The 21,671-nt window shown below is 59.9% G+C and overlaps 2 protein-coding genes across 3 annotated transcripts; both read right to left on the reverse strand.

The window, feature by feature from the left end:
- Positions 1–3,961: 3,961 nt before the first annotated feature.
- Positions 3,962–17,391, reverse strand: HR (HR lysine demethylase and nuclear receptor corepressor). 2 transcript variants are annotated; one of them, XM_058657534.1, is made up of 19 exons: positions 17,247–17,391; positions 15,474–16,132; positions 14,041–14,842; positions 12,742–12,868; positions 12,455–12,657; positions 10,151–10,315; positions 9,601–9,690; positions 9,335–9,450; positions 8,266–8,347; positions 7,996–8,159; positions 7,639–7,857; positions 7,294–7,459; positions 7,108–7,186; positions 6,805–6,935; positions 6,304–6,423; positions 6,071–6,186; positions 4,825–4,992; positions 4,341–4,469; positions 3,962–4,113 (listed from the first exon to the last, which is right to left on the reverse strand). In XM_058657534.1, the coding sequence occupies exons 2-19, from the start codon at positions 16,089–16,091 to the stop codon at positions 4,048–4,050; spliced, it is 3,561 nt and encodes a 1,186-aa protein (XP_058513517.1). In that variant the 5' UTR covers positions 16,092–16,132; positions 17,247–17,391; the 3' UTR covers positions 3,962–4,047. The 2 variants fall into 2 exon arrangements, with proteins under 2 accessions (XP_058513517.1, XP_058513516.1); XM_058657533.1 differs by having other exon boundaries at positions 10,151–10,318.
- Positions 17,392–17,436: 45 nt separating this feature from the next.
- Positions 17,437–17,541, reverse strand: HRURF (HR upstream open reading frame). The gene has a single exon (XM_058657535.1). It carries the CDS (start codon positions 17,539–17,541, stop codon positions 17,437–17,439), a length of 105 nt encoding a protein of 34 aa, XP_058513518.1.
- Positions 17,542–21,671: the final 4,130 nt, after the last annotated feature.

Raw genomic sequence — 21,671 nt, forward strand, 5'->3', positions numbered from 1 at the left:
AGACACAGAGGCGAGAAGACAGCTGGAGTGGGCAACCACAGCACCTGGTGGACACCCGTGCCCCAGCTGGCATGCTGACCAGAGCAACGCTGAGCCAGCCACTTTGGGACCAAGGAGTGTGTGTGTGTGCGCATGCCAGCACATGACTTGGAAGGTCCTGGGGGTGGCAGCCACAGGGACAGGGACACGGCTGGACAGTCAAGCAGGTCAGGGCAGATCCCTGGCTCAGGACCAGTGAATGGTGAGGGGGGAGGGGTGGCCTGGCAGCAGAGCCACCTTGGACTGGCAGTGACCTGTCTTGGGAGTGGCTTCTTGTGGCCTCCAGGTTAATGTCAGACAGAGCACTGTTGGGCTCTGGGACAGAAGGATTAGTGGGCAGACAGGAAATCCCAAAGACTGTTATGGATGGTGGACTCCTTAGCTTTGCTGAGGACTTTTTTTTTTTTAAAGATTCATTATTGGGCCCGGCGGCGTGGTCTAGCGGCTAAAGTCCTCGCCTTGAAAGCCCCGGGATCCCATATGGGCGCCGGTTCTAATCCCAGCAGCTCCACTTCCCATCCAGCTCCCTGCTTGTGGCCTGGGAAAGCAGTTGAGGACGGCCCAATGCTTTGGGACACTGCACCCGCGTGGGAGAACCGGAAGAGGTTCCAGGTTCCCGGCATCGGATCGGCGCGCATTGGCCCGTTGCGGCTCACTTGGGGAGTGAATCATCGGACGGAAGATCTTCCTCTCTGTCTCTCCTCCTCTGTGTATATCTGGCTGTAATAAAATGAATAAATCTTAAAAAAAAAAAAAAAAGATTCATTATTATTTTTTTTATTGGAAAGGCAGATATACAGATAACAGGAGAAACAGAGAGGAAGATCTTCCATCCGCTGACTCACTCCCCAAATGGCTCCAACAGCTAGAACTGAACCGATCCCAAGCCAGGAGCCAGGAGGAGCTGCTTCTGAGTCTCCCACGCGGGTGCAGGGTCCCAAGGCTTTGGGCCGTTTTCCACTGCTTTCCCAGGCCATAGGCAGGGAGCTGGATGGGAAGTAGGGCTCATATGGGATTCCAGTGCATGCAAGGTGAGGACTTTAGCCACTAGGCTACCGCACCGGGCATTTTGCTGAGGATTTTATATGAGGGAAGGAAGGAGAGGTGTTGCCAACGTGGGGATGGTATGCCCGTGGCTCTGTCTGGGCTGGCGGCAGAAGGTGGACATTGAACTCCTGACCCTGGTGCATGTGGAGGCCTAAGGTCCTCAGCTGAGTCCCAGGGTCAGCCCCCCAGGGACTGGCTTTGTTCCCAGGTGCCTGGTCCAAGGACAAATGGGCATTGACTCACCTGGTGTTTACAAGGACCCAACACGAGGGTGCTTCCAGAAGTACGTGCAAAACAGGACTGAACGATGCTCATCTGGGTCCAAAAATTTCTTTCAAAATCCATGTGTGTGTGTTTTTTTTTCATAGCACACGTGTTCCAAAAACTATTTTCTTAAAAAAATATTTATTTGACAGAGAGGACTCTTGTCCATGGCTCATTCCCCAATTGCCCACAATTTTCAGGGCTGGACCAGGTCAAAGCCAGGAGCCCAGAACTCCATCCGCGTCTCTCCCATCCGGGGCTGCAAGGACCCTGATGGGCATAATTCAGGGGACATCATCTTCCCCCAGAAAAGGCCCTGTGTTGGGGTGCCAGCAGGGCACAGCCAGGGAAGGTCACATGGGATGAGAAATGGGTTTTGATGCTGCTTGGAACGCCGTGAGCTACGGAGTGCGTGAGGGAAAGGAGGGCTAGCCCGTGTTTTAATCCAGCAGGGAGCTGTGACGAGCAAGTCAGTGAGTCAGAGAACTTGGTTTAGATCCCAGTTCTGCCACTGAAATTGCGGCCTGCCCGTGGATGGTTTACTTTGCCCAAACCTGCCTACTTCCCCTTCTGTAAGGTGTAGGGAAACCACCTCAACCTCCATCGAGCGATGAGGAAGATGCTCACCAGACAAGAGTGGCAGGGTTAAGTTAGAGCGTCCTTCTAATGCAATCCTTAGTCTTTTTCTTTCCTTCTTCCTTTTTCTTTCTCTTTCTCTCTCCCTCCCTCCCTCCTTTCTTCTTTTCTCTCTCTCTCTTTCTACACGGGGCCCAGCATGATGGCCCAATGCATGCACCAAGATCCCATCTGGGTACCAACTCTTGTCCCAGCTGCTCCACTTCCCATCCAGCTCCCTGCTTGTGGCCTGGGAAAGCAGTTGAGGGTTAGGGTTAGGGTTAGGGTTAGGGCGGCCCAAAGCCTTGGGACCCTGCACCCACGTGGGAGACGCAGAAGAAACTCCTGGCTTCTGATTGGTTCAGCTCCAGCTGTCGCAGCCACTTGGGGAGTAAACCAGCAGACAGAAGATCTTTCTCTCTGTCTCTCCTCCTCTCTATAAATCTGACTTTCCAATAAAAAAAAATCTTTTTCAAAAAATGAAAGTTTAGGGTCCAGAATGGTGGCATACCAAGCTAATCATCTACCTGCGGTACCAGCGTATGGGTGCTGGTTCACATCCGGGCTACTCCATGTCCGATCCAGCTCTCCACTTCGGGACTGGGAAAGCAGCAGAGGATGACTCAAGTCCTTGGAACCCTACACCCCCACGGGTGACCTGGAAGAAGCTCCTGGCTCCCAGCTTCGGATTGTCTCAGCTCTGGCTGTTGTGGCCACTTGGGAAGAGAACCAGAGCTAGAAGGACTCTCCCCCAACCTCTCTCTCTGTGTAACTCTTTCAAATAAAATAAAACACAGGTTAGGACAACACAGAGAAATGTTAACAGTTACAATGCTGCAGGCACAAGCACAAGATGTGCTTGTTCCTCGCTAGGTACAACAGATCCTTGGAGGGAATACAAGAAGGCAATGGACAGACGCAAAAGAATACGGGTTAGGCTGGGGCAAGTAGACACAGGCGATTCTGCGATTTTCCACATGTTTTGATAGCATTTTATACTTATAATAAAAAATTTTATTTAATAAAAAAAATTCCCCAAACCACAGCAGGAAAAATTGGATATAACAAGAGCTGGACCATGTCTGGAGCCTGAGATACACCGGGAAGGGAGCGGGGTGGGCACAGCTACACCAGAAGGAAGGACGGATGGACTGTGGGGAGGAGGTGGGCAGCGTGTGATCCAAGCTCCATACCAGGCAGGCTGAACCTGACGGTGGCCGTGGCCACCCAGGACAGAAGGATCTGGACCTGGGCTCACCTGGGGCCCCAGGCCTGGCTCTCTCCAAGTCAGGATGGGCCCTGGGAATCTGCTGCTGGGACAGAACTAGGCGGGCCACCTTGCTGTTGGTCCCGAACTCTTCCTCCAAAGCATCTTCAGCAAGCATCCCCACCCCCACCCCCACCCCCACCCCCAGGGGCTCTGTCTGCTCCTTAGTGGGAGGGGTACTAGGAAGAGGAGCAGTTGAAGGGTCTAGCTCGCATACCCTCCCCCTCCCCCAGACCACAAAGCCTACAGGAGCTGGGCAACCTCGTGGTGGCAGTGGCGGTCAGAACACAGGCTTTAACGGATATCATGGGGAAGCAAGGAGAAGGGGGCACGGCAGAGTGGCACTGCCCATGTCCCCTCCCACCCCAGCCAGCCAGCCAGCCTTCCCCAGTTTGGCAGCCTCTTCTGGCCAGAAGGGTAGGTGTTTGACTGGAACTGAAGCGTTCAGGAACAGTAGTATGGGAGGCAGCGGAAGTCAGAGTTGCTTAAGCCAGAATGATTTCAAAGTTCCCCTGATGGGAGGGCTGATGTCTCCAGGGATGTTGAGGGGCAACGAGGGGGGCGAGTTGCAGGGAGGCAGTTGCCTCCAATGTGGGCTTGGTACCCCGTGGATTAGGGGGAGCTGGGGTGGGGCAGGCATCGCTCTGGCGGCCGTGCAGTTGTACCAGTGAAGTACCAGTGTGCCTTGCCTGTTGCCCAGAGGGGCGCTTGTGAGATGGACTCAAAACCCCAAGCTCCCCAGTGACATTCCCTCCAGAGGCGCCACCTGCTCCCACCCCCCCCGCCCCTTGTCACCTCCAACACCCAGGGGCCCACTATTTTTTAGCCTCCTGTAATGTCGCCACAGCCACCTTCACTGCTTGGAACACAGCCCAATCCATCTAGGAGAGAAGAAGCAGACCCAGAGTTTTTTTTTTTTTTTTTTTACGACATCCCAAACCCTCACCCTTGGTTCCCTCCTTGCCTTGGCACAAGAACTGGACTTGCTAAGCCCGCCCACCATAGCAGTGCCTTGACAGGGGTGGGTGGGTGGGTGTGTGTGTGTTGGGGGTGGAAGGAGCTAGACGATCTCAAACACCTGTAGCAGGTCAGCCAGGGTCATTCTCACCTGAGCAAAAAGCAGGCGGTGGTCGGCAGGCAGGCTGGGTCCCTGGTGGCAGAGCTGAGCAGAGAGGGTGCAGGTCTCAGGGGACAGGAAGTGCTGGGTGACACTGACCGTGCTGACCAGGCCTTGTACCTGTGCCGGGAAGAACACAGGAAGCCGGAGAGGATGCGGAGGATCAGCAGAGGGCTCCCGATCTCGCCTCCTCCTCCTCCCCCTGCCAGCCCTGGCTTCCTCTGAGCCTGCAGAGAGCACAAGGCCAGGTAACACAAGAGGCACGGCCAAGAGTGGGGCCCCAGGAGTGCCACAGGGGACCCAGAGTCCCTCCCCGTCAGTACACATGCTGGCCAGACCAGGACAAGATGCCATCTCAGGGGCCAACACCAATGACCTTGACCTGTCTCAGCTTCGGGCACCACTGCCTACCCCACCCAGTTCTGCTACTCCTCTCTCCACCCCTGCATAGCCCACCCACCACTGCCAGCCCCACCTGGTGGGGTGCTCCCGCGGGCACCAGCACAGCCTCTCCGGGGGCCTGCAGCAGGGTCCAGCAGCTCACACCCCACTCCTCCCGTAGGCGCCGCCGCAGCCCCGCATCCAGATAGTAGCTGCCTGGTGCGCCGGGTTCCAGGGTGCCTGCCGCCCGGGCAGGACATACCTCAAAGAAGGGAAGGATCAATGAACGGGCAGCAGTGGCTAGAAGGGTAGGGCAGAGCTGGGGGAGGACAGGGGTGTGGGACAAAGTCCTGGAGCCTGGGAGATCAGGTAGGGGCCCTGGTGTGTGTGTGTGTGTGTGTGTGTGTGTGTGTGTGTGTGTGTGTGTGTGTGTGTGTACACAGGGCAGGGCAGCTGGAGTGGCAGAGCGAACACTGGGCTGGACAGAAGCAAGGATGCAAGGTGCCATGGCAGGGCGTTCAGCTCTTTGCTTTTCCTGCGGGTGGAGAGGCCTTTGGTGGACTCCAGGATCCCATGTGTGGCTCCTCTGTCCCTTCTCCATGGTGACGCCCAAGAGATCACTTGGGTGTACAACCCTCACTCACATAGTGTTTGTCCCAGTGGCTTTTAACCTGCCTCTGAGTCGGCTTGGACTGCGCATTGAGCTGTGGATGAGCAGGTGTAACTGACCCAATGCTTTTATCAAGCTCTGCTGAGAGCATGGATCGGGAACAGGTGAGAATAGCCAGGAGTTCCCACTTACCAGGGGGTGGGCACCTGCTGGTCCAGCCTGAGGAGTTATGATGCCAGCTAAATCCAGCCAGTGCTTATGATAGGGGGATTTTGGAGAGAGCCCCAGTTGGGGGTTAAGACTTCCCTGCTCTGGAGATTCAAATCTATCCAGTGGCAAGTGCAGGGTGTCCCAGCCTGCCAGGGGAATGCCACGGCCCACAGCCAGCCACGCCCAGTCACACCACCTGTTTACAAAGAGGTTCCTCTGTCTGCTCCTGTTTGTGTATGTGCGTCTTTGGGATACACGAAATCCCACAACCTGGGACCTGCCCTAACCTTAACTCTGACGTCCTATCTCCCGCTGCTATCTGGAGTTTGCTGCCTTCTGTCCACTCCCATCATCCCTTTCTCCTGCCCAGTATCTTGGCCTGATCTCTGAGCTGCCTCCTCTGGGTTGCGGTGGGGGTGCTTGCACCTAGGGAATGCACACCCAGGGGTGCTGGTGCAGACAGTATGAGCTTCTGGGGTCAGGCAAGGGGCAAACAGAAGGGCTAGGGCTCCCTCCTCACCATCTGCAGAAAGCGGCGGATGCGCTGGGCGTCCTGTGCTCTGAACACATGCCACACGGTGCTGACCTGGCTGCCCGGAGACCACAGCCCCTCCCCATCCAGGCCCGACAGGACATCTGCGAAGGATATAGACCATTCAGGCAGGCCCCCCAAAAGGCAGAGGTGGACCTCTATAAGCAGAGCTTATTCTCCTCCCTGCCCTCCACCCTGCTTATCTCTGGCTGAGGACCCACCTCTCTGTGCCCGGTGCCAGGCAGGCAGCGGGCCTTCTGCATGTACCAGGACACTGACCAGGTCAGCCACTTCCACACACAGGTTTTTGGTCCCCAGGTGTCCACGGTGTGGGCTTACGCCTGCATAGGGCATGGGGAGCAGAGTCAGAGAAGCACCCCGGAGTCCCCCAGGAACTTGGCACATGAACTAAACATGTGCCCGGCAGCATGATGGCTCAATTGTCTAATCCTCTGCCTATAAGCACTGGCATCCTATATGGGTGCTGGTTCGTGTCCCGGCTGCTCCACTTCCCATCCCACTCCCTGCTTGTGGCCTGGGAAAGTTGTGGAGGATGGCCCAAAGCCTTGGACTCTGCACCCATGTGGGAGACGCTGAAGAAGCTCCTGGCTCCTAGCTTCAGATCAGCTCAACTCTGGCCATTGTGGCCTTTTGGGGAGTGAAGCAGCAGATGAAAAAAACTTTGTCTGTTGTGGGAGGGGCAGCAATAAGGGTTCACTCACCATAGGATGCCCAGAGCGTGGGTTCCAGTGGCTGCAGGGAAGGGCCTGGCGGGAGGTAGGTAGCCAGGTTGAGTTTTCCATGGCGTGCACAGTACTCCGGGAGAGGTAGGCTGGCAGCCAGGTTCTCTGCCCTAAGGAAAGAAGGGCCATCGGTGTCAGCGGGCCCAACCCAAGCACAGAAACCTGTCCCCCACCCCAGGGCAGCCTGCAGTCATCGTGGAGGGTCAGGGTCAGACGAGGAGCGGAGAGGGAGGTGTGGAGGAGGCGCAGGGTGTGGTCAGGGAGCCTGGGCTTCAGACACACCTACTGGTGTCTTGGTCCCCCAGAGCTCGGCGCAACAGGAGGACAGAGCCTTCGTCTGACTTGGAAGCACGACCTGAAGCTGCAGACAGAAGAGGCGCTGACCCAAGCTTCTACATGGCCACCGCACCCCCGCCCATCTCCTCTGGGTCACCCCCATCACTGTAGCTCAGGCTCCTGGCTGCTTACTCTCAGGCCGAGAAAATCCATTCCAGAAGGCTGTGCTGCTTAGGCTGCTGGGCTGGGGAGGCCCCAGGGGGGTCAGCGCCTGTACCTGGCCCCCCAGCGCCCCGAGGGCTTCCCTTGTCCACAGGTCGCCTCGCAGTGTCCTCTGAATCCCCGACACTAATACGGGCTGAAGGAAGCAAGATACGGCTGGGAATGAATGGGGCCGGGGAGGGGGGCAGCCATGACAGCTGTCGGGGCGGGGCTAGACCCTGCCGCTTCCCCCACCTCCCGCCCTACGTCCCCACGCCTTGGGGGTGGAGAACTCAGAGAGTGGATGGAGTAGGAGTTCCCGTCAGCCAGCCGCACCTGGCCCTGGCGCCAGTGCTCTTGGAACAGGTGGAGGCTCCGCCCCGGCCTGGGCTCCTGCAGCCACAGTAGAGCCCCATGGTGAGGCAGCCTAGGCCGCCCAGGGGACAGGGGCAGGCTCAGGCCCTTGCGCAGCCCGGGCCCCAGGGCCTTCTCCTGGATCTTGCGCTCCACCACCTGCGCGATGATACTGTCCAAGATGTTGGTGATGCGGTCATCCTGCGGGCAGGAGGGACACAGGGCAGGCAGGCAGGCTCAGCACTGGCCTGGCCCCTGGCCCAGGCTTCCAGGGACCCCTCCCCTGTTCGCCACCCCAGCTCTCTCCCAGCATTTCCTCATGCCCACGGGTTCGCTTACGCTGGGCAGGGCCGGGGTGACAGGTGCGAAAGCCATGTGGATTCGCTCATGTCCCAGGCAGAGTTTGACAGCGGTGGACGCCAGCAGTTCACAGAGGGAGGGACAGGGTAGCGGCCCTCCACCTGCACCGTCCTGTGTGGAGTTCTCGGTCGAATCTGGGGTTTCTGTGGGAATGGGTGGGGAACTTCCCACATTAGCAACCCTCAGCCCAACTCTGGGCTGGCTCTCTTAACCAGCCCGCCCAGCCTCCCTCCTGCACCGGCCACTCACCCTCTTTGATGTCCTTTGTCTTGTGGGTGTCTCCGTTGCAGGAAGGTTGTGACGTTGGCACAGTTTTCTCTGGCAGCTCCTTCTGCTCAACCCATCCACCACCGCCATCGCAAACCCACAGAGATTTAAACCGGGTTAGCCACAACCACCAGCCAGCATGAAAGAGTACTTTCTACCACTGCATGCGACGCCACCAGCATCCCAAAGAGGTGCCAGTTCTGCTGCTCCACTTCCCATCCAGCTCCCTGCTAATGGCCTGGGAAAGCAGTGGGCAATGGCCCAAAGCCTTGGAACCCTGCGCCTGCCTGGGAGACCAGGAAGAAGCTCCTGGCTCCTAGTTTCAGTCTGGGCTACCTTGGATGTTGCAATCAGTTGGGGAGTGAATCAGCACACAAAACATACTACTGTTTCTCTCTCTGCCTCCCTCGCTCTAACTTTTTCAAATAAATCATTAAAAAAAAAACTATGCAGAGATTTCAATCTTTCTTTTATCAAAATAAACTTATATTTTTATTCCATTTTCCATGAACTGTCTGAGGTTCCCCTCAGGTACCAAACTAGATGCAAACAGATACATAGATGAATGGACGGAAGGAAATACAACAAACAGTTAAGGGTGGAATCAGAGACCCCTGAAATTTCTTCCTTATACTTGTCTGTATTTCCCAAAAGTTCTGTGATAGCTATACAGTGCTGTGCCTGGCACACAACACACATTCCAAGCACTGACCCTGGACAAGTGTTATAATAAACACACAAACGTTGTAAGTGCATACCAAACGGCTGCTACGTATCGTGTGTCCTGGAGGAGCCCGTGGCCCCCAGAAGCAGCAAGCACTTCCAGCATGAAGTGCGAGGGATTGGACTAGAGTTTGCACAAAGTGGACTGTGCGGGTGGGGTCATCCACGAGGAAGGAGCTTAATCCCGGTGGAAGATGGCGAGGCCTCTGCGGTCACTCGCTCTCTTGTCCCTGTCCAACCCCATCAGAAGACTCACAATCCCCACCCCTCAAGGTCAGCCATGCGCAGGCATGATGCCTGTTCCCAGGGCCCCACCACAGCCTCTCACCTGCTGGCCTCCGTTCCCAGGGGCCCACACCCAGGCATCAGCTTGGCAGAGGCAATGTCCCCGGATGTCAAACTTGACCCAGACTTGGTGCATCGCGGTGCTCAGTTCCACCAAAGCTGGGGTGGAGGTGAGGTGGGAAGGAGAAGGGGACTGTGATCGCCCAGCCCAGCCCGCAGCCAACCAGGAGGGCGTGGCCTTGGGCCAGGGGACAGCCAGACAGGAGGGGGCTCCGCCCTCTGCACGCCCCACCCTCCACAATGGCTCACCCTGGCTGGAGACAAACTGGGTCAGCATCAGAGAGCAGGCAGGGTGCCCGGCCTCCTGGGCACATGGCTCCAAGGTCTGTTCCTGAGATCCTGTGCGGGTAGAGGAAGGGAGAGGCTGCAGGTCTACTAGAGAGCAAGGTCACCCTGGGTGAAGGCCAAGGATGTGACGTCCCGGTCCAATCCGCAGACCTTGTGAGTGAGCCTCAGCTGCTACAGAACACAGAGACCCCGATATGTGCAAGGAGCCCCACGTGGCGGTCACGCAGAAGAGAATGTTCCAGAACAGATTGTACCCTGGAACGCGGTTTGTTGGGAACACTGGGAAACTTGGAGTCCTTGGAAGGCCAAGTGGAGCCAATGCAGAGAAAGCTGAGACCCGTGGAGTGGGTCGGGCCAGACCGGAAACCCCTAGTCTCCATCCTGGGCAAGCAAGTGAGGAAGCACTCCCTTGGCTGTGCAACCCCGCACAAGTTGCTGAACCACTCTGTTTCCTGTCTGGAAGGCAGAGGCCCTGACTCCTACCTCACCACCAGTCCCACCCCCATCTCACCTGCTTTCTCCCTGGTCCTCCCAGCGCCCACCATGCGGCCACAGGCCACACACAGCCGGTGGCTGCAGCGGGGGCATCTCCAGTGGGTGTTGAAGAGTCCATGGTGGCAACGGCTACAGCAGCGTGCACTGTCCAGCTTGTCCTCGCTCACAGTTGGCCCCTGGCCTGCTGACCGCAGGAGAGAGCAGGGTCAGAAGGCCAAAGTGACGCGGGCCCCGGTGAGGAGCCAAACATAGCAGAAGAAACAAGGAGCAGCTGCCCTTGAGGCCCTCCTCCCACACCACCACCACGCCCCGCTGCCACCTGCTCCAGGCATGGGCCCCTGGTCACTGTCCCCTACAGTTCTGATAATGGTCCTTCTCCCTCCCTCCAAAGTCGACTGTGCCACCAGATTTAAAAGCCCAGGGGTCAACAGCCCTCTGAAAACAGAATGAAGGGGCCAGTGAGATGGTGTATCATGCTAATTCTCTGCCTGCCGTGCTGGTGTTTCTTATGGGCATCAGTTCATGTCCCAGATGCTCCACTGCTGATACAGCCGCCTGTGTTTTGCCTGGTAAAGCAATGGAGGATGCCTTAAGTCTCGGGTCCCTGCACTCACATGGGAGATCTGGAAAAATCTCCTCGCTCCTGGCTTTGGATCAACTCAGCTTTGGCCAGTGCAGCTATTTGCAGAGTGAACTAGTGGATAGAAGATCTTTCTCTCTGCCTTGCCTCTCTCAGTAAAAAAAAACTCTCCCTTCAGGCCCAATGCGAAAGCCTAGTGGCTAAAGTCCTTGCTTTACATGTGCCAGGATCCCATATGTGTGCCAGTTTGTGTCCCAGCTGCTCCACTTCCCATCCAGCTCCCTGCTTGTGGCCTGGGAAAGCAGTCAAGAACAGCCCAAAGCCTTGGGACCCTGCACCCACATGGGAGACCCAGAAGAGGCTTCTGGTTCCTGCTGTTGGATTGGCACAGTCTGGCCATTGCAGCTGCTTGGGGAGTGAACCAGCAGACAGAAGATCTTTCCCTTTGTATCTTTTTCTCTCTGTGAATCTGCCTTTCCAATAAAAACAAATAAATCTTTTAAAAAAAATAGAATGGAACTATAAGGAAACATTTGAGTACAAATCTAGTTTTGCCATCCATGCACATGGTAGGGGTTTCATGGGAAAAAAATGCATTTCATGGAGGACAGAGCCTGTGCGACAAAACATGAACTCTTGGTTTCGCAACCTTTTTTTTAAGGCATCCTCCTATCAAAAGAGGGAACTTTAAGAGATGGCTCCTTGGGCCAGCGCAATGGCACAGCAGGGAAAGGCAGTGCCTGAGATGACAACATCCTGGCAGCATCCTGGCTGCTCCATTTCACATCCTGCTCCCTGCTAATGTGGCCTAGTGCTTGGGCTCCTTGCACCCATGTTGCAGACTTGGAGATAGCTCCTGGCTCCTGGCTTCAGATCAGCCCAGCTCAGGCCGTTGTAAATATTTAGGGAATGACCCAGTGGATGGAAGATATCTCTCTCTCTCTCTCTCTCTGTAACTACCTTTCAAAAAACGAAATACAGGTGGGTCCTGCCATCACCCCAAAGCAGCAGAGTTTAAGGGGAGAAGATCCTTGCTAAGCCACTGTTAGCAGATGGAAGGCAGGAGGGGGCACTGCAGCCCACAAACACCTGCTCACTATTGCCAGGCTGCCTCACGAGGCGCTCAGCCTCTGGCCTGCCATACAGCTGCTCACATTCCAATGAGGAAGATGGACCCAGAGGACCCGAGGGTAGGAAGGAGCAGGGGTGGTGGGCAGCACCAGGTGGCCTCCGCAGGATGAGAGGCTCCTCATCCGACTGGGGAGGAATTCGACAGGGCCCTGGGGAGGTACCAGCGCCTGGATTCCCGGAAGGGGAGTGTACAGTGTGACTCCAAGCCGAGAATAGGAGGAGACGATCCTGCATGGGGCTATGGGGCGAGAGCCAAGAACCGCAACAACACCTGCCTGCTAGGCGTCCCCCCCCGCCGGGTCTCCCATCAGTTCCAGTCGCCCCTCTGGGACTTCCCCCCTCACCACGGCTCTTGGCACGCAGTCATGTTTTCCTGTTTTCTGACAAGTCCTGCTGTCTGCAAGAGGATTGAGCTGTACCATTTCCCAGCAAACACACTCAGCACCACCCAGCCAGCCAGAAATGTTGGCAGCACTAACAGCCTCAGATCCTGGCACATACCTAACAAACGGCAGGCAGTGCAGGTGGCTAGGAGCTGGGCAGGGGGAGGAGGGAGACACACATGGCGGGGGACCACCCCAACACAGGCCCTGGAGCCTGTCTGCTCACCTTCACGCTGTGCCCAGGCCAAGGCCTCTCGCTCCCTCCGCAGCAGGCGGCACAGCCGGTCACCCAAACCGCTCAACAGGTGCTTGGCAAGGCCCAGGTGGGTGCCATTCTCTGGGTCAGCTGCTGCGCTTCCCTCCTCAGAGCTGGGGACCCACTCTTCCTCCTGATGTTTCTGCTGCCGCCGCTCCCCTACCAAAAGCAGTCTGGGGAGTAGGTAAGAGAAGGTGAGGAGGGTGTGGCAAGGGGAAAGGAGAGGGCAGAGCCGAGGTTGAGGCCAATGGACTCACCTCTGCACTTGATGTGAGTGGCAGCTCAACCCCGCTCCCTCTCCGGCTGCCTGGGCACACTTGTGGCACTGAGCAATGCCAGCTGGAAGAGCTGCATCCTGGGGGCCAACCCTGCCATCCTGGGGTCCTGGGGGAGAGGTTGAGGGACAAAGGAGCTGGTCAGGTGTCTGGGTCTCCTGGGCTTATGGGAACCCCAGCCCATGGCTGAACACCCTCCCAAGAGGCCTCATTCAGAAGCAGCTGGAGTGTCCCCAACACCCCACCAACGGATAGACGGCTAAGCAGAGCAAAGGCAAGTGCTCCAACGGGCACAGGAGGCAAGGAGAGGGGTGGTCCGGGGTGCTGGGTGCCAGGCTCGTCCTCTTTGCACAAGTGTTAGCCTCAACTTTGATCCAGTGACGTCACTGGCCATGTGACAACAAAACAAGGCAATCTCAATGCCAGACAGACGCTGGAGAGGAAGATGGCCAGGGAATTTCAACTCCGGAGCCACAGCAGCAGCAACACCCTCAGAACAGCCAGGGTGTCCAGGAGGGTGCTGACAGACGCACACCAGGAGACACAAGGAGACAGTGGCCAGTGCCTGGAGGGACACGGTCCTGCTCCGTGTGGCTTCACAGTCCACGAAGCTGAGAACTGAGGCTGTGACAGCAGGGCAGAGGGGACCCTCTACAAGCGTGGCACGGGGGCCCAGGATGTATCCAAAGCCCTCCCTTCCGGCAGAGTTCCGTATCAAAGTCCATGACCTGGCTGGCTGGGAAAGAAAGAGGCAGAATGTGGGGTTCCTGAGGCCCTTTTAGAGCAGTAACCCCCAAAGGGTTCTGCGGTGCAGGGAATCGCAGTGGCAGGTATCCATGGGGTGTGGACGATCTGCCGGCGCGTCGTCAGAGTCTCTGATTGCGTGACCTCAGGGTTTCACCTTCACAGCTGTGTTCATGATGCACGTGTCATCTTGTCACCCATTGTACAGGTGCAGCCATCGAAGCCAGGAGAGGTGGCCGTCCCTCACCCGAGGTCACATTGCTATCAACTGGCAAGGTCGGGAGGCAGGCAGGCAGGCACTGTGGCTCCAGAGCCTATGCCCTGAACTGTGTCATCACATTGGCGCCAGCATGCCAAGGCTGGGGAGGAAATGAGATGGGCATACGGACGGACAGAAGCAACTCCCAAACAGACCACAGAGGTGCAGAAAGAGAAGCTGGGCCTTGTCTTGCAAAGCTCAGCCTGGCTGCTCCCCTAACCCCAGGCAGGCAGGATTCCTGCAGCTCCCTCTGCCTCCCTCCCCCCATCCCCAGTTACCTCTCTGATCAGCACGTGGTCTTCTTTCTGCTTCTGCTTGGTCACCTGCTGATGCACCCAGCAATTCCTGCCAGCCTTTAGGCCCCTGGCCTGTGACGCCCAACGCAGGGTCAGGTGGGCGCTTGGGGGCGGGGCTGCCTGTGGCTCCCTGCCCTTCAGGGCTGCCTGCCCTCTTGAGGTTCCTGAGCCCGGCCGCCAGGCCCTCCTGGCTCCCGGAGCAGTCCCCTGGGCACCCAAATTGCTCAGAGTGTCGCGTGAGCCATGTCTTCTTCAGCTTGGTGTGGTGGCTAGGGGGGCAGGCCCTGGGGCCCCCGGCCTTGATGGCTTCTTCGCTGGAGTCCCCTGCTTCACTGGGACTCCCGTCCAGGCCCTCCTGGCACTTCCCACATGGGCTGAGTCCCTCATCTCTGTCAGGTGGCTGGGATGGGCAGCAGCCACCCTGGGTGTTAGGAGCTCCAGGAGAGGGGCACCTAGGTATGGCTGGTGATGCCAGCTGGTAGCCGAGGCTCCCACTTCCTGGCACAGGCCAGACATTGCTGAAGGTATGAACTAGGCCTAGGCCTGGGGGACAAGGGGGCCAGAGCGGCCGGGGCACGGTGTCAGTGTGCCCCAGGAAAAGCGGGCCTGGATTCTGCTGCCTTCCGACTCCTGTCTGGCCATTCCTCGGGCGGGACTCTGGCCGCTCCCCTTCTCCGGCTCTCAGGAGACTGCCAGCAGCGGTCAAACCCAGCAAGCCAGGCTCCGCAGCTGCCGAGGGCTCCTTGGCTAGCCTGAGCGTGCTCGGATCCTTGTGGTAAAGGCCCTGAGGACGGGAGAACGGGTTATGCTGCAGCTGGCGTGGGTTCCCTGTGTCACCAAGGATGGGCAGAGCTGAGAACCCAAGGGGACAGGCTGCGGGAGTCCCTTTCCCCAAGGCCCTGCGGGACACCCCCTCTCAGGGCCCCCTCCCTTCTCCCTCCCCTCAAGGGCCTTCCATTGCCCCCACCATCCAGCAACAAAAGGTTTAAGGCCCAATCTGCCTGGATACCTGCCCTGCATCAAGAAGGGTTTGATATAATATTTGGGTCTAGGGGTTAGCTGAATGGTGAAGGGATGCTAGACAGGGTTACAGGGCTGTCGGGTGAAAGACGGGGAGGGTATTGCTTCTTACTACCCACCCCCTGCCCCAGCTTGCCCTGGGCAAGGCCATGCATTCCAAGCTCAGGGTGTTCATAGTTTGTCCTTGGGTGCATAATGGGTGAGTCAGCCGCTGCCGTGGCCTAAAGGCAGGCGAGGGCCAGTGAGGTGTTCAGAGCCAACTGTTTGGGGTTGACTTTGGGGCGTGGGACTGCTGAGAGCTGAGACTCCTCCACTGGGGGCTGCCTTAGCAGGAACCACCATGAGCTATCCTACCCTCCACTCCCACCCCATGGCCTAAGTCCCCAGGGACTCACCTTGCTGCCCAAGCTGAAGGCAGAGGGCACTTTGGGCTGGCCTCCAGTGTAGAGCCAGGGGTGTGGGGCCAGAGGCCAGTCACATGGTCGCTCTGGGGGCAGGCCAGACACCAGGTAAGGTGGCAAGCAGGTAGGCACCCACAAGGGAGCTCGCTCCAGGATCTTGGTCTCCAGGAGGAAGGGGCAGTGCAAGGGCCGGAAGGCCAAGGGGTCACTCTTGAGCTGGCTGGTGGCAGCAGCTGTGGCCGCGGCCTGCTCAGGAATCAAGGGGCTGTAGTGAGGTGGGCACACCGGCCCACAGAAGGCCAGCGGGTGGGTGAGCGCGGCCTCTTTCCAGCGCAGGCCTTCCTTGGGGCCCAGCCAGCTAGCTTTCCTCTCCCGACTCTGGAGGTCTTCGCCCTCTGCCAGAGGCAGCGCGTCCTTGGGGCCCTGGGGGAAGCCAGTGGGCAGCCAGGAGTCCGGGGTGCTCAGGATGCCCCTCCAGAAGGGGGCAGGCTCCCCCAGACACAGTGCCCCATGGGGCAGTGGGGGGCCTGGCTCTTGTCCCACGGGGCCGTTCTCAGGGGCCGTCTTCTCCCAGGCCGTGGTGTCCCTCAGAAAGCTGGGTGCAGTCTCCATTGCTCTCCTGCCCTCATGGGGCTCCTTCCCAGAGAGGGTCCCTGGAGGGAGCAGCAGAAGCAATAAAGTCCTCTGGCTGCCTGGCTCCGCGCCCCGGCAGCATTGAGGGCAGGCCCTTGGCCCACCTTGCTACCCCAGGGTCCTGCGTGTCTGGGATGTGGGGAGTTGACCCCTCTGTCTCTCCCTGCCACCAGACCCCTGGACCTGGATGGTCTGCCTGGGCCAGAGCCCTGACCAAAAGCTGCCATTCTTAGGGTGACCTGTTCTAGCCTTCTGAAGCCAGGACCCTGGGCTCCAGCCACAGGGGAAGAGAATGCAGCAACAATGGACTCCAGGAGGCAAAGGAGGCCCTGACGTGCCCCTGAGTAAATAACGTCACTCCTTCTCCTGGCGTCAATAGGACTAGGGTCTCAGAATACTTTCCACGTTGCTAACCCCACCCCCACCCCGTGCCTGAGGATGCTACTTGAGCTCCCCCCGCCATCCCCCAGCCAGTCTAGCAAGATGGAGAGACGCAGGTCTGGCTGGCAGGGCGGGTAGGGATATCAGCCAGGGCTGCTGGCTGCTGGCTCCCCCTACACCTGGGGCTGCCTCGTGCAGAAAGCCTGTCTCTTCCCAGTTCTCTTCAGATTTTTTTTGGCTTCTCCAGCAAAGAGTCCCAGGACAAATGTGCTAGGGCTGGAATCTCCGCCCTTGCCGTCAAGGAGATGAGCCGGGTTAGCCAGCCCAGGAGAGGGGGGATTAAGTGGCCTCGGCTGACCGGCCACTCCAGTCCTCTCTCCCCCTCCCCAAGGCGGCAGTACCAGGCCGCTGCTGGGAACTGGCTGCAGCCTGACCGCGTGTTGGGGGGAGGGAGGGCAGGAGGCGGGGAAAACGAGCCGAGCCCCAGAGAGAGGCAAGCGAGGGAAAATTGAACCGTGCGTGCAAGAGACCAGGATGACAGGTGGCACGCGCGCGCGGCGCGGTTCCCCTGCGCAGGCCCGAGAGCGGGGCGCCGTGGGAGTTACGGCATTGCGTGCGCGGACCAGCCACGCTGGGTACCCTGAGTTTGAGAGTTGAGGAGGCCAGGTCAGGCCCAAAGGGGTCCAGAAGAACTGTCTCAGCTCGCAAAGCGTCCAGAGCGCGCGTCCCTGGCGCAGCGTCGCAGGCGCTTACCTGGGCTTCACGGGCCGGGCTGGGCGGCGGTGGCGGTCGTCTTGGCCGGCGCTGGGCGCGCGCTCCCCATGGGCCGGCTCCCGGGCCTCCCGGCTGGCGGGCGGACCGGCGTGGACGACTCGTTCTCCGGCTCGGTCTATTCACCGCTCTCGCGTTCTCCTTTCCCCCCACGGAGGGCGGCGGAGGCGCTCTAGGGCCGCAGGTTGGAGGGGTCGGATTCCGGGATCTGGAGGATGCGGCACACGGCGCGGATCGGCCGCACCAGCTTCTGGGCCGACGCCGTGGGTTGCGCCATGGGACGCTGAGACTCCGTGCTGCGCCGCGGGGAGGACCGGATCGGGGCTAGGGAGCGGGGTGCCCCCAGAAGGAGAGAGGCAGCTGGGGCCCCGGGGGGAGGGGAGCGGGGAAAACGCGCACCCCGGATCGGAGGTGTCCGAGTCCGGGGGAAGAGAGAAAGGCCGAAGGCCCCGGGGGGGAGGGGGTCGCGCCTGGAAGGGCGACGGGCCGATCCGGTGACCCGGAGAGAGACACCAGCGAGGGCGCAGCAACCGCGCCGAGCGGCTAATGCAGGGAGAGCGCGGCGGGACCTCCGATCGCCATCGCCAGACGCGCAACTGAGAGTGGGGAAGCTGTTCCGCAGGTTTCTTCCTCCAGCACCCTGCGGGAAACAGGAGCCCGTGATTCGGCGCGCCCCGCCTGGGCCTGCCCCCTCCTGTGCCCCGGGGGCTTCCGCCAACGCCCCGCGATGCCACCGGCTGCGCACGGGGAGAATGAGCCCTTTGTTACCCCCCTCCAACCTCCCCCCCCCGCGGCACCCGGGCGCCTGCCGAGAGAGGCTCCCCCAGGGCAGCGTGCCAGCTTCCCAGCCGCCCCACCCTCCCGTGGGCCCGGCCCCGGAGCCTGGCAGGCGGGCAGAACCCCCCCCAACTATAGGTGCCAAGCCCGGGAACTAGAGCAAAGGGCGGCAGCGGCTGGCCCAGGCCACGGTGGGGCGGGGTGCCCCCCGGGGTGCTCGGGCGGGCCCCCCCCTTGGCTGCCAAGGGGCAGTGCCAGAGCTGGCAGGGGCAGTCGGGTTCTCACGGGTCAGTGATGGGGGCGACCTGACCAGCCTGCCCACTGGACCACTGTCTGCTGTTCCTCTCCAACTCTGGCACCTGGGCACATCAGCTGGCCATCTCCTCTCCCCCAACACCCCCAAACCCTACTAGGAGTCCAGTGGGTGAATGGGAGAGCCTGGGTCCTCCCAGCCTGGGCCTGGCCGTTAGGGCCTTAAGTTTCATTCAGTGTCCAGAGTTAAGAGATGGACGCGGAGGAGCTGGGCCCACCCAACTCCCGGGTTCCCCAGTCTGTCCTGTAGATCGGCTCTGGCCCCCCAGTGTTTCCAATGCTCCCAGGCTGGACTGGAGAGGCGCCCATGGGAGTGGCTCCTGGGAGGGAACAGCGAGTAGGAGAGGAAACCAACAACGAGCAGGGCACCCTCCACCCTGGAAGCATCCCGGCTGCTCTGCGGGGGTGGTTCCAGAGCAGAGCAGACACAAACAGACAGATTCAGACACACACAGAAACCCACACGCCCAGTGGGCGCTTCCCTTCCCTGAAGGCACCCCTGCCCGCCCCTCGGCTCCCTGCTTCCCTGTGGGAGCCGGCCTCTCTCAGCACTTCCCCTGGGGTGTTTGGGGGCCAGGAGTGTTCCCCCCACCCCCACCACTCACACCCGACCACCCCACGGAAGGGAGAGCTCTGGAAGCCTTCATCTTGGTCCCAGCTTGTACACACACTGCTCCCCTAACACCCCAACTCTGGTCCCTGGCCAGGGGAGCCTGCCTCCTGGTAGTCGTGGAGCAAAAAGTCCGTGGCTACGTGGCCGAAGAGGGAGGGTCTCTCACCCACACCCTGCAGGAGGGGTTCTCACGGGGCTGGAGACAGGCCCAAGGGACATGCCAGGTTCTTGGATTCCCCTCCAAGGGGTGGGGGCAATTAGGGGGTGGCTGAAGAACCGCAACTGGATCAGTCAATCATGCGTGCGTGGTCTGCAACAGTCTAGGCCTTGAGGCCCGGCCTCTCTTTCCCAGATGGACTCCTGGGGTGTCCTGGGGTTCCCCCCTCTGACCCCTGAACTCTATTGGGCCTCCCTCCTCAGCAGCCAAAGCTTGTGGGGCAGTCTGGTAGTTGGGGCCCCCGGGAAGAAGCCATGGTAGCATTGGGGGGAGGGGCGCTGGCCAGGAGGCCCAAGAGGGTTGGTCACTGTCATCTTGTAGGCAATGACCTCCCTCCGTCACCTCCAAACTCTACTCCAACCTCCACCATCTTCCTTCCCCCACCCCCAGCTTTCTCAGGTCATAGTCCTTGCACTAGACCCTGGCTGCTAGGGCAGATCCTGGGCCAGCAGCCACACCAGGAGAGGGGGGAGGGCTCGTCGGAGGCTGGGGGCAGGGGTCCGGGCAGGGGGCAGGCTTCCCTTCCCCATGCTCAGCAGCTCTCGGCCATCCACGCCCCCCACCCCACTCCATCCTGCAGGCCATAGGCCCCACAGAATCCTTGTCACGGCTGCTCTGGGCTTGAGGATGGAACAGGGCTTGAGACACGCAAAAGATACAAACACACCAGAAAAGCCCGCACAGAGTGGTAGACAAAAGCCAGCCAGCCGGCCAGGCAGCCCTGCGGCTGGCTGCCTGCATGCCTGCCTGGTGGGTCTGACCCCAGCCCACACCGACCCCGGCCCCCTCAGGCACTGACACACGCTCACTCACTCACTCGTGCTGGCGGGCACGGCAGCTGCCCTGGCCATCCCCAGAGCCCCTTACCTGGGCAGACCCAGTGCCCCCTCGGGTGGGCGAGCGAGCAGCCCCCCCACCCCCCCTTGCTCAGAGGGTAGGCGAGCAGGCGGGGCCGGGGGGCGAAAAGGAGCCCCGGAGAGTCAGGCCAAGCTGCCACTAATCCGGGCGGGGAGGGGGGGCACCCACGTCAGAGCGGGGACTGCCTGGGCGGAGGGCATCTGAGGACATCCCCTCCCACACACGCGGCCGCCTGGGCACCTAGCCCTGCTTCCCCAGCCCCTTCATCCTTCACACAGCTGAGTTGGCCGCCCCCCACTCATCCTGCCCCCACCCCCTGTAGCACCACTGGGGGGAGGGGAGAACAAGAGACATTCCCCGACCCCCAGGGCGGTGGGGGGAGAATTCTCCCAGGACCTGGGGGAGGGGAGGGGAAGAGCAAAGATGTTCTGGCAGATACGAGGAAGCTCTGTGGCTGATGCCACCCCCACTCCAACACCCCATCCACCCCCACCCACCTACCCACATCCTTAACCTAATTCCTCTTCTGGAGCCCCCTCCCCCCCACTCTGCAGTGTAACTACTGCATAAAGAGAGCCCCCTCACACTTCCCCAGGACACCCCTAGGATGCCCCTGACACTGACCAAGCTTTGGACTGTCCCAGCACAGGCAGCCAGCCCTCCCCACAGTATGCCCCCAGTCCCCGAGGCTGGGGTGGGGTGGGGGAGGGAGTCTGAGAGCTGGAGTGCTTGACTCCACCCCTTGAGGTGCCGGGGTGGGGTGGGGAGGGGAGGGGAACAGTACCCACCAGGATCGTCCAACCCAGGCCCCTGCTGGGGGACTGTGCTGCTGGAAGCAGAGGCTTATCAAGTGGCTGAGGGGGAAAGCTAAAAACACAGCCATGTGGCTGGTGTGTGCCTTGACCCCAGGGGTAGAGGCAGGGCCAGGGGAGCTGGACACCCAGTCAGGTGGGGACCGAAGAGGCTGAGAGGTGGACCAGGCACCTGCTTGGAGAAGGGAGCGCCCGGAGCTGAAGGTAGTCTGCACCCAGGAGCTGCTGCACCCCACCCCCACCCCAGGGTGCTGCTGGGGCAGGCCAGGTGGGAAGCAGCTGCTGCGGAGCAGGGCTAGGAGCCGGTGGCTCGGTGTGTGATCCTAAAGGGGTAGCCTCAGATGCCTCCACTCCCACCCTGATACTGAGCCCTAATCCTGCCCAGGTTGGACATGGCACAGGGACCTATCATACCAAGGAATCCTGTCTAGATGGTGCTGGGCAGAAGTTGGGTCCCCATGGAGGATGTTGGCAGTGGGGGTTGGGAAGGAAGCCCACTGACACCCAGACAAGCATCAAGTGCCCCGGAACCTCAGGATTATATGTCCACTTGGCCAGAGATGCCCCCTGCACTTGGACTTGTCCTCGCTCCTTCCCCTCTGGCCACAGGATGTCTTGGCACCTGGACAGCTGCAGTCAGCCACTGACCAGACCCAGGGCATTCTCAAGGCTTGGCAGTTGCGGGGGGGGGGGTGTCCCGGGCAGTGCAGGCCACAAAGCCCCGCCATGCACAAGGCTACATGGTCCTCTCCTGCAGGAGCTCAGGGTTGCTCTCCTCGGGGCTTCTTAGGGACTGTGCTGGCCCTGTGGTGGCAGCT

The sequence above is a fragment of the Ochotona princeps genome, chromosome 32 (assembly GCF_030435755.1).
Source record: "Ochotona princeps isolate mOchPri1 chromosome 32, mOchPri1.hap1, whole genome shotgun sequence".
NCBI classification, from domain to species: domain Eukaryota; kingdom Metazoa; phylum Chordata; class Mammalia; order Lagomorpha; family Ochotonidae; genus Ochotona; species Ochotona princeps.

Bases quoted from the DNA above. Each gene is read 5' to 3' on its own strand.
- HR (XM_058657533.1), bottom strand. From the start codon at position 16,091: ATGGAGACTGCACCCAGCTTTCTGAGGGACACCACGGCCTGGGAGAAG. The intron at 8,160-8,265 runs GTGAGTGGCCGG...CCATTCCCACAG, and splicing joins GACAAAGGACATCAAAGAGG to AAACCCCAGATTCGACCGAG. The intron at 4,114-4,340 runs GTGAGAATGACC...CTTCTCTCCTAG, and splicing joins ACCGCCTGCTTTTTGCTCAG to ATGGATTGGGCTGTGTTCCA.
- HRURF (XM_058657535.1), bottom strand. From the start codon at position 17,541: ATGGCGCAACCCACGGCGTCGGCCCAGAAGCTGGTGCGGCCGATCCGC.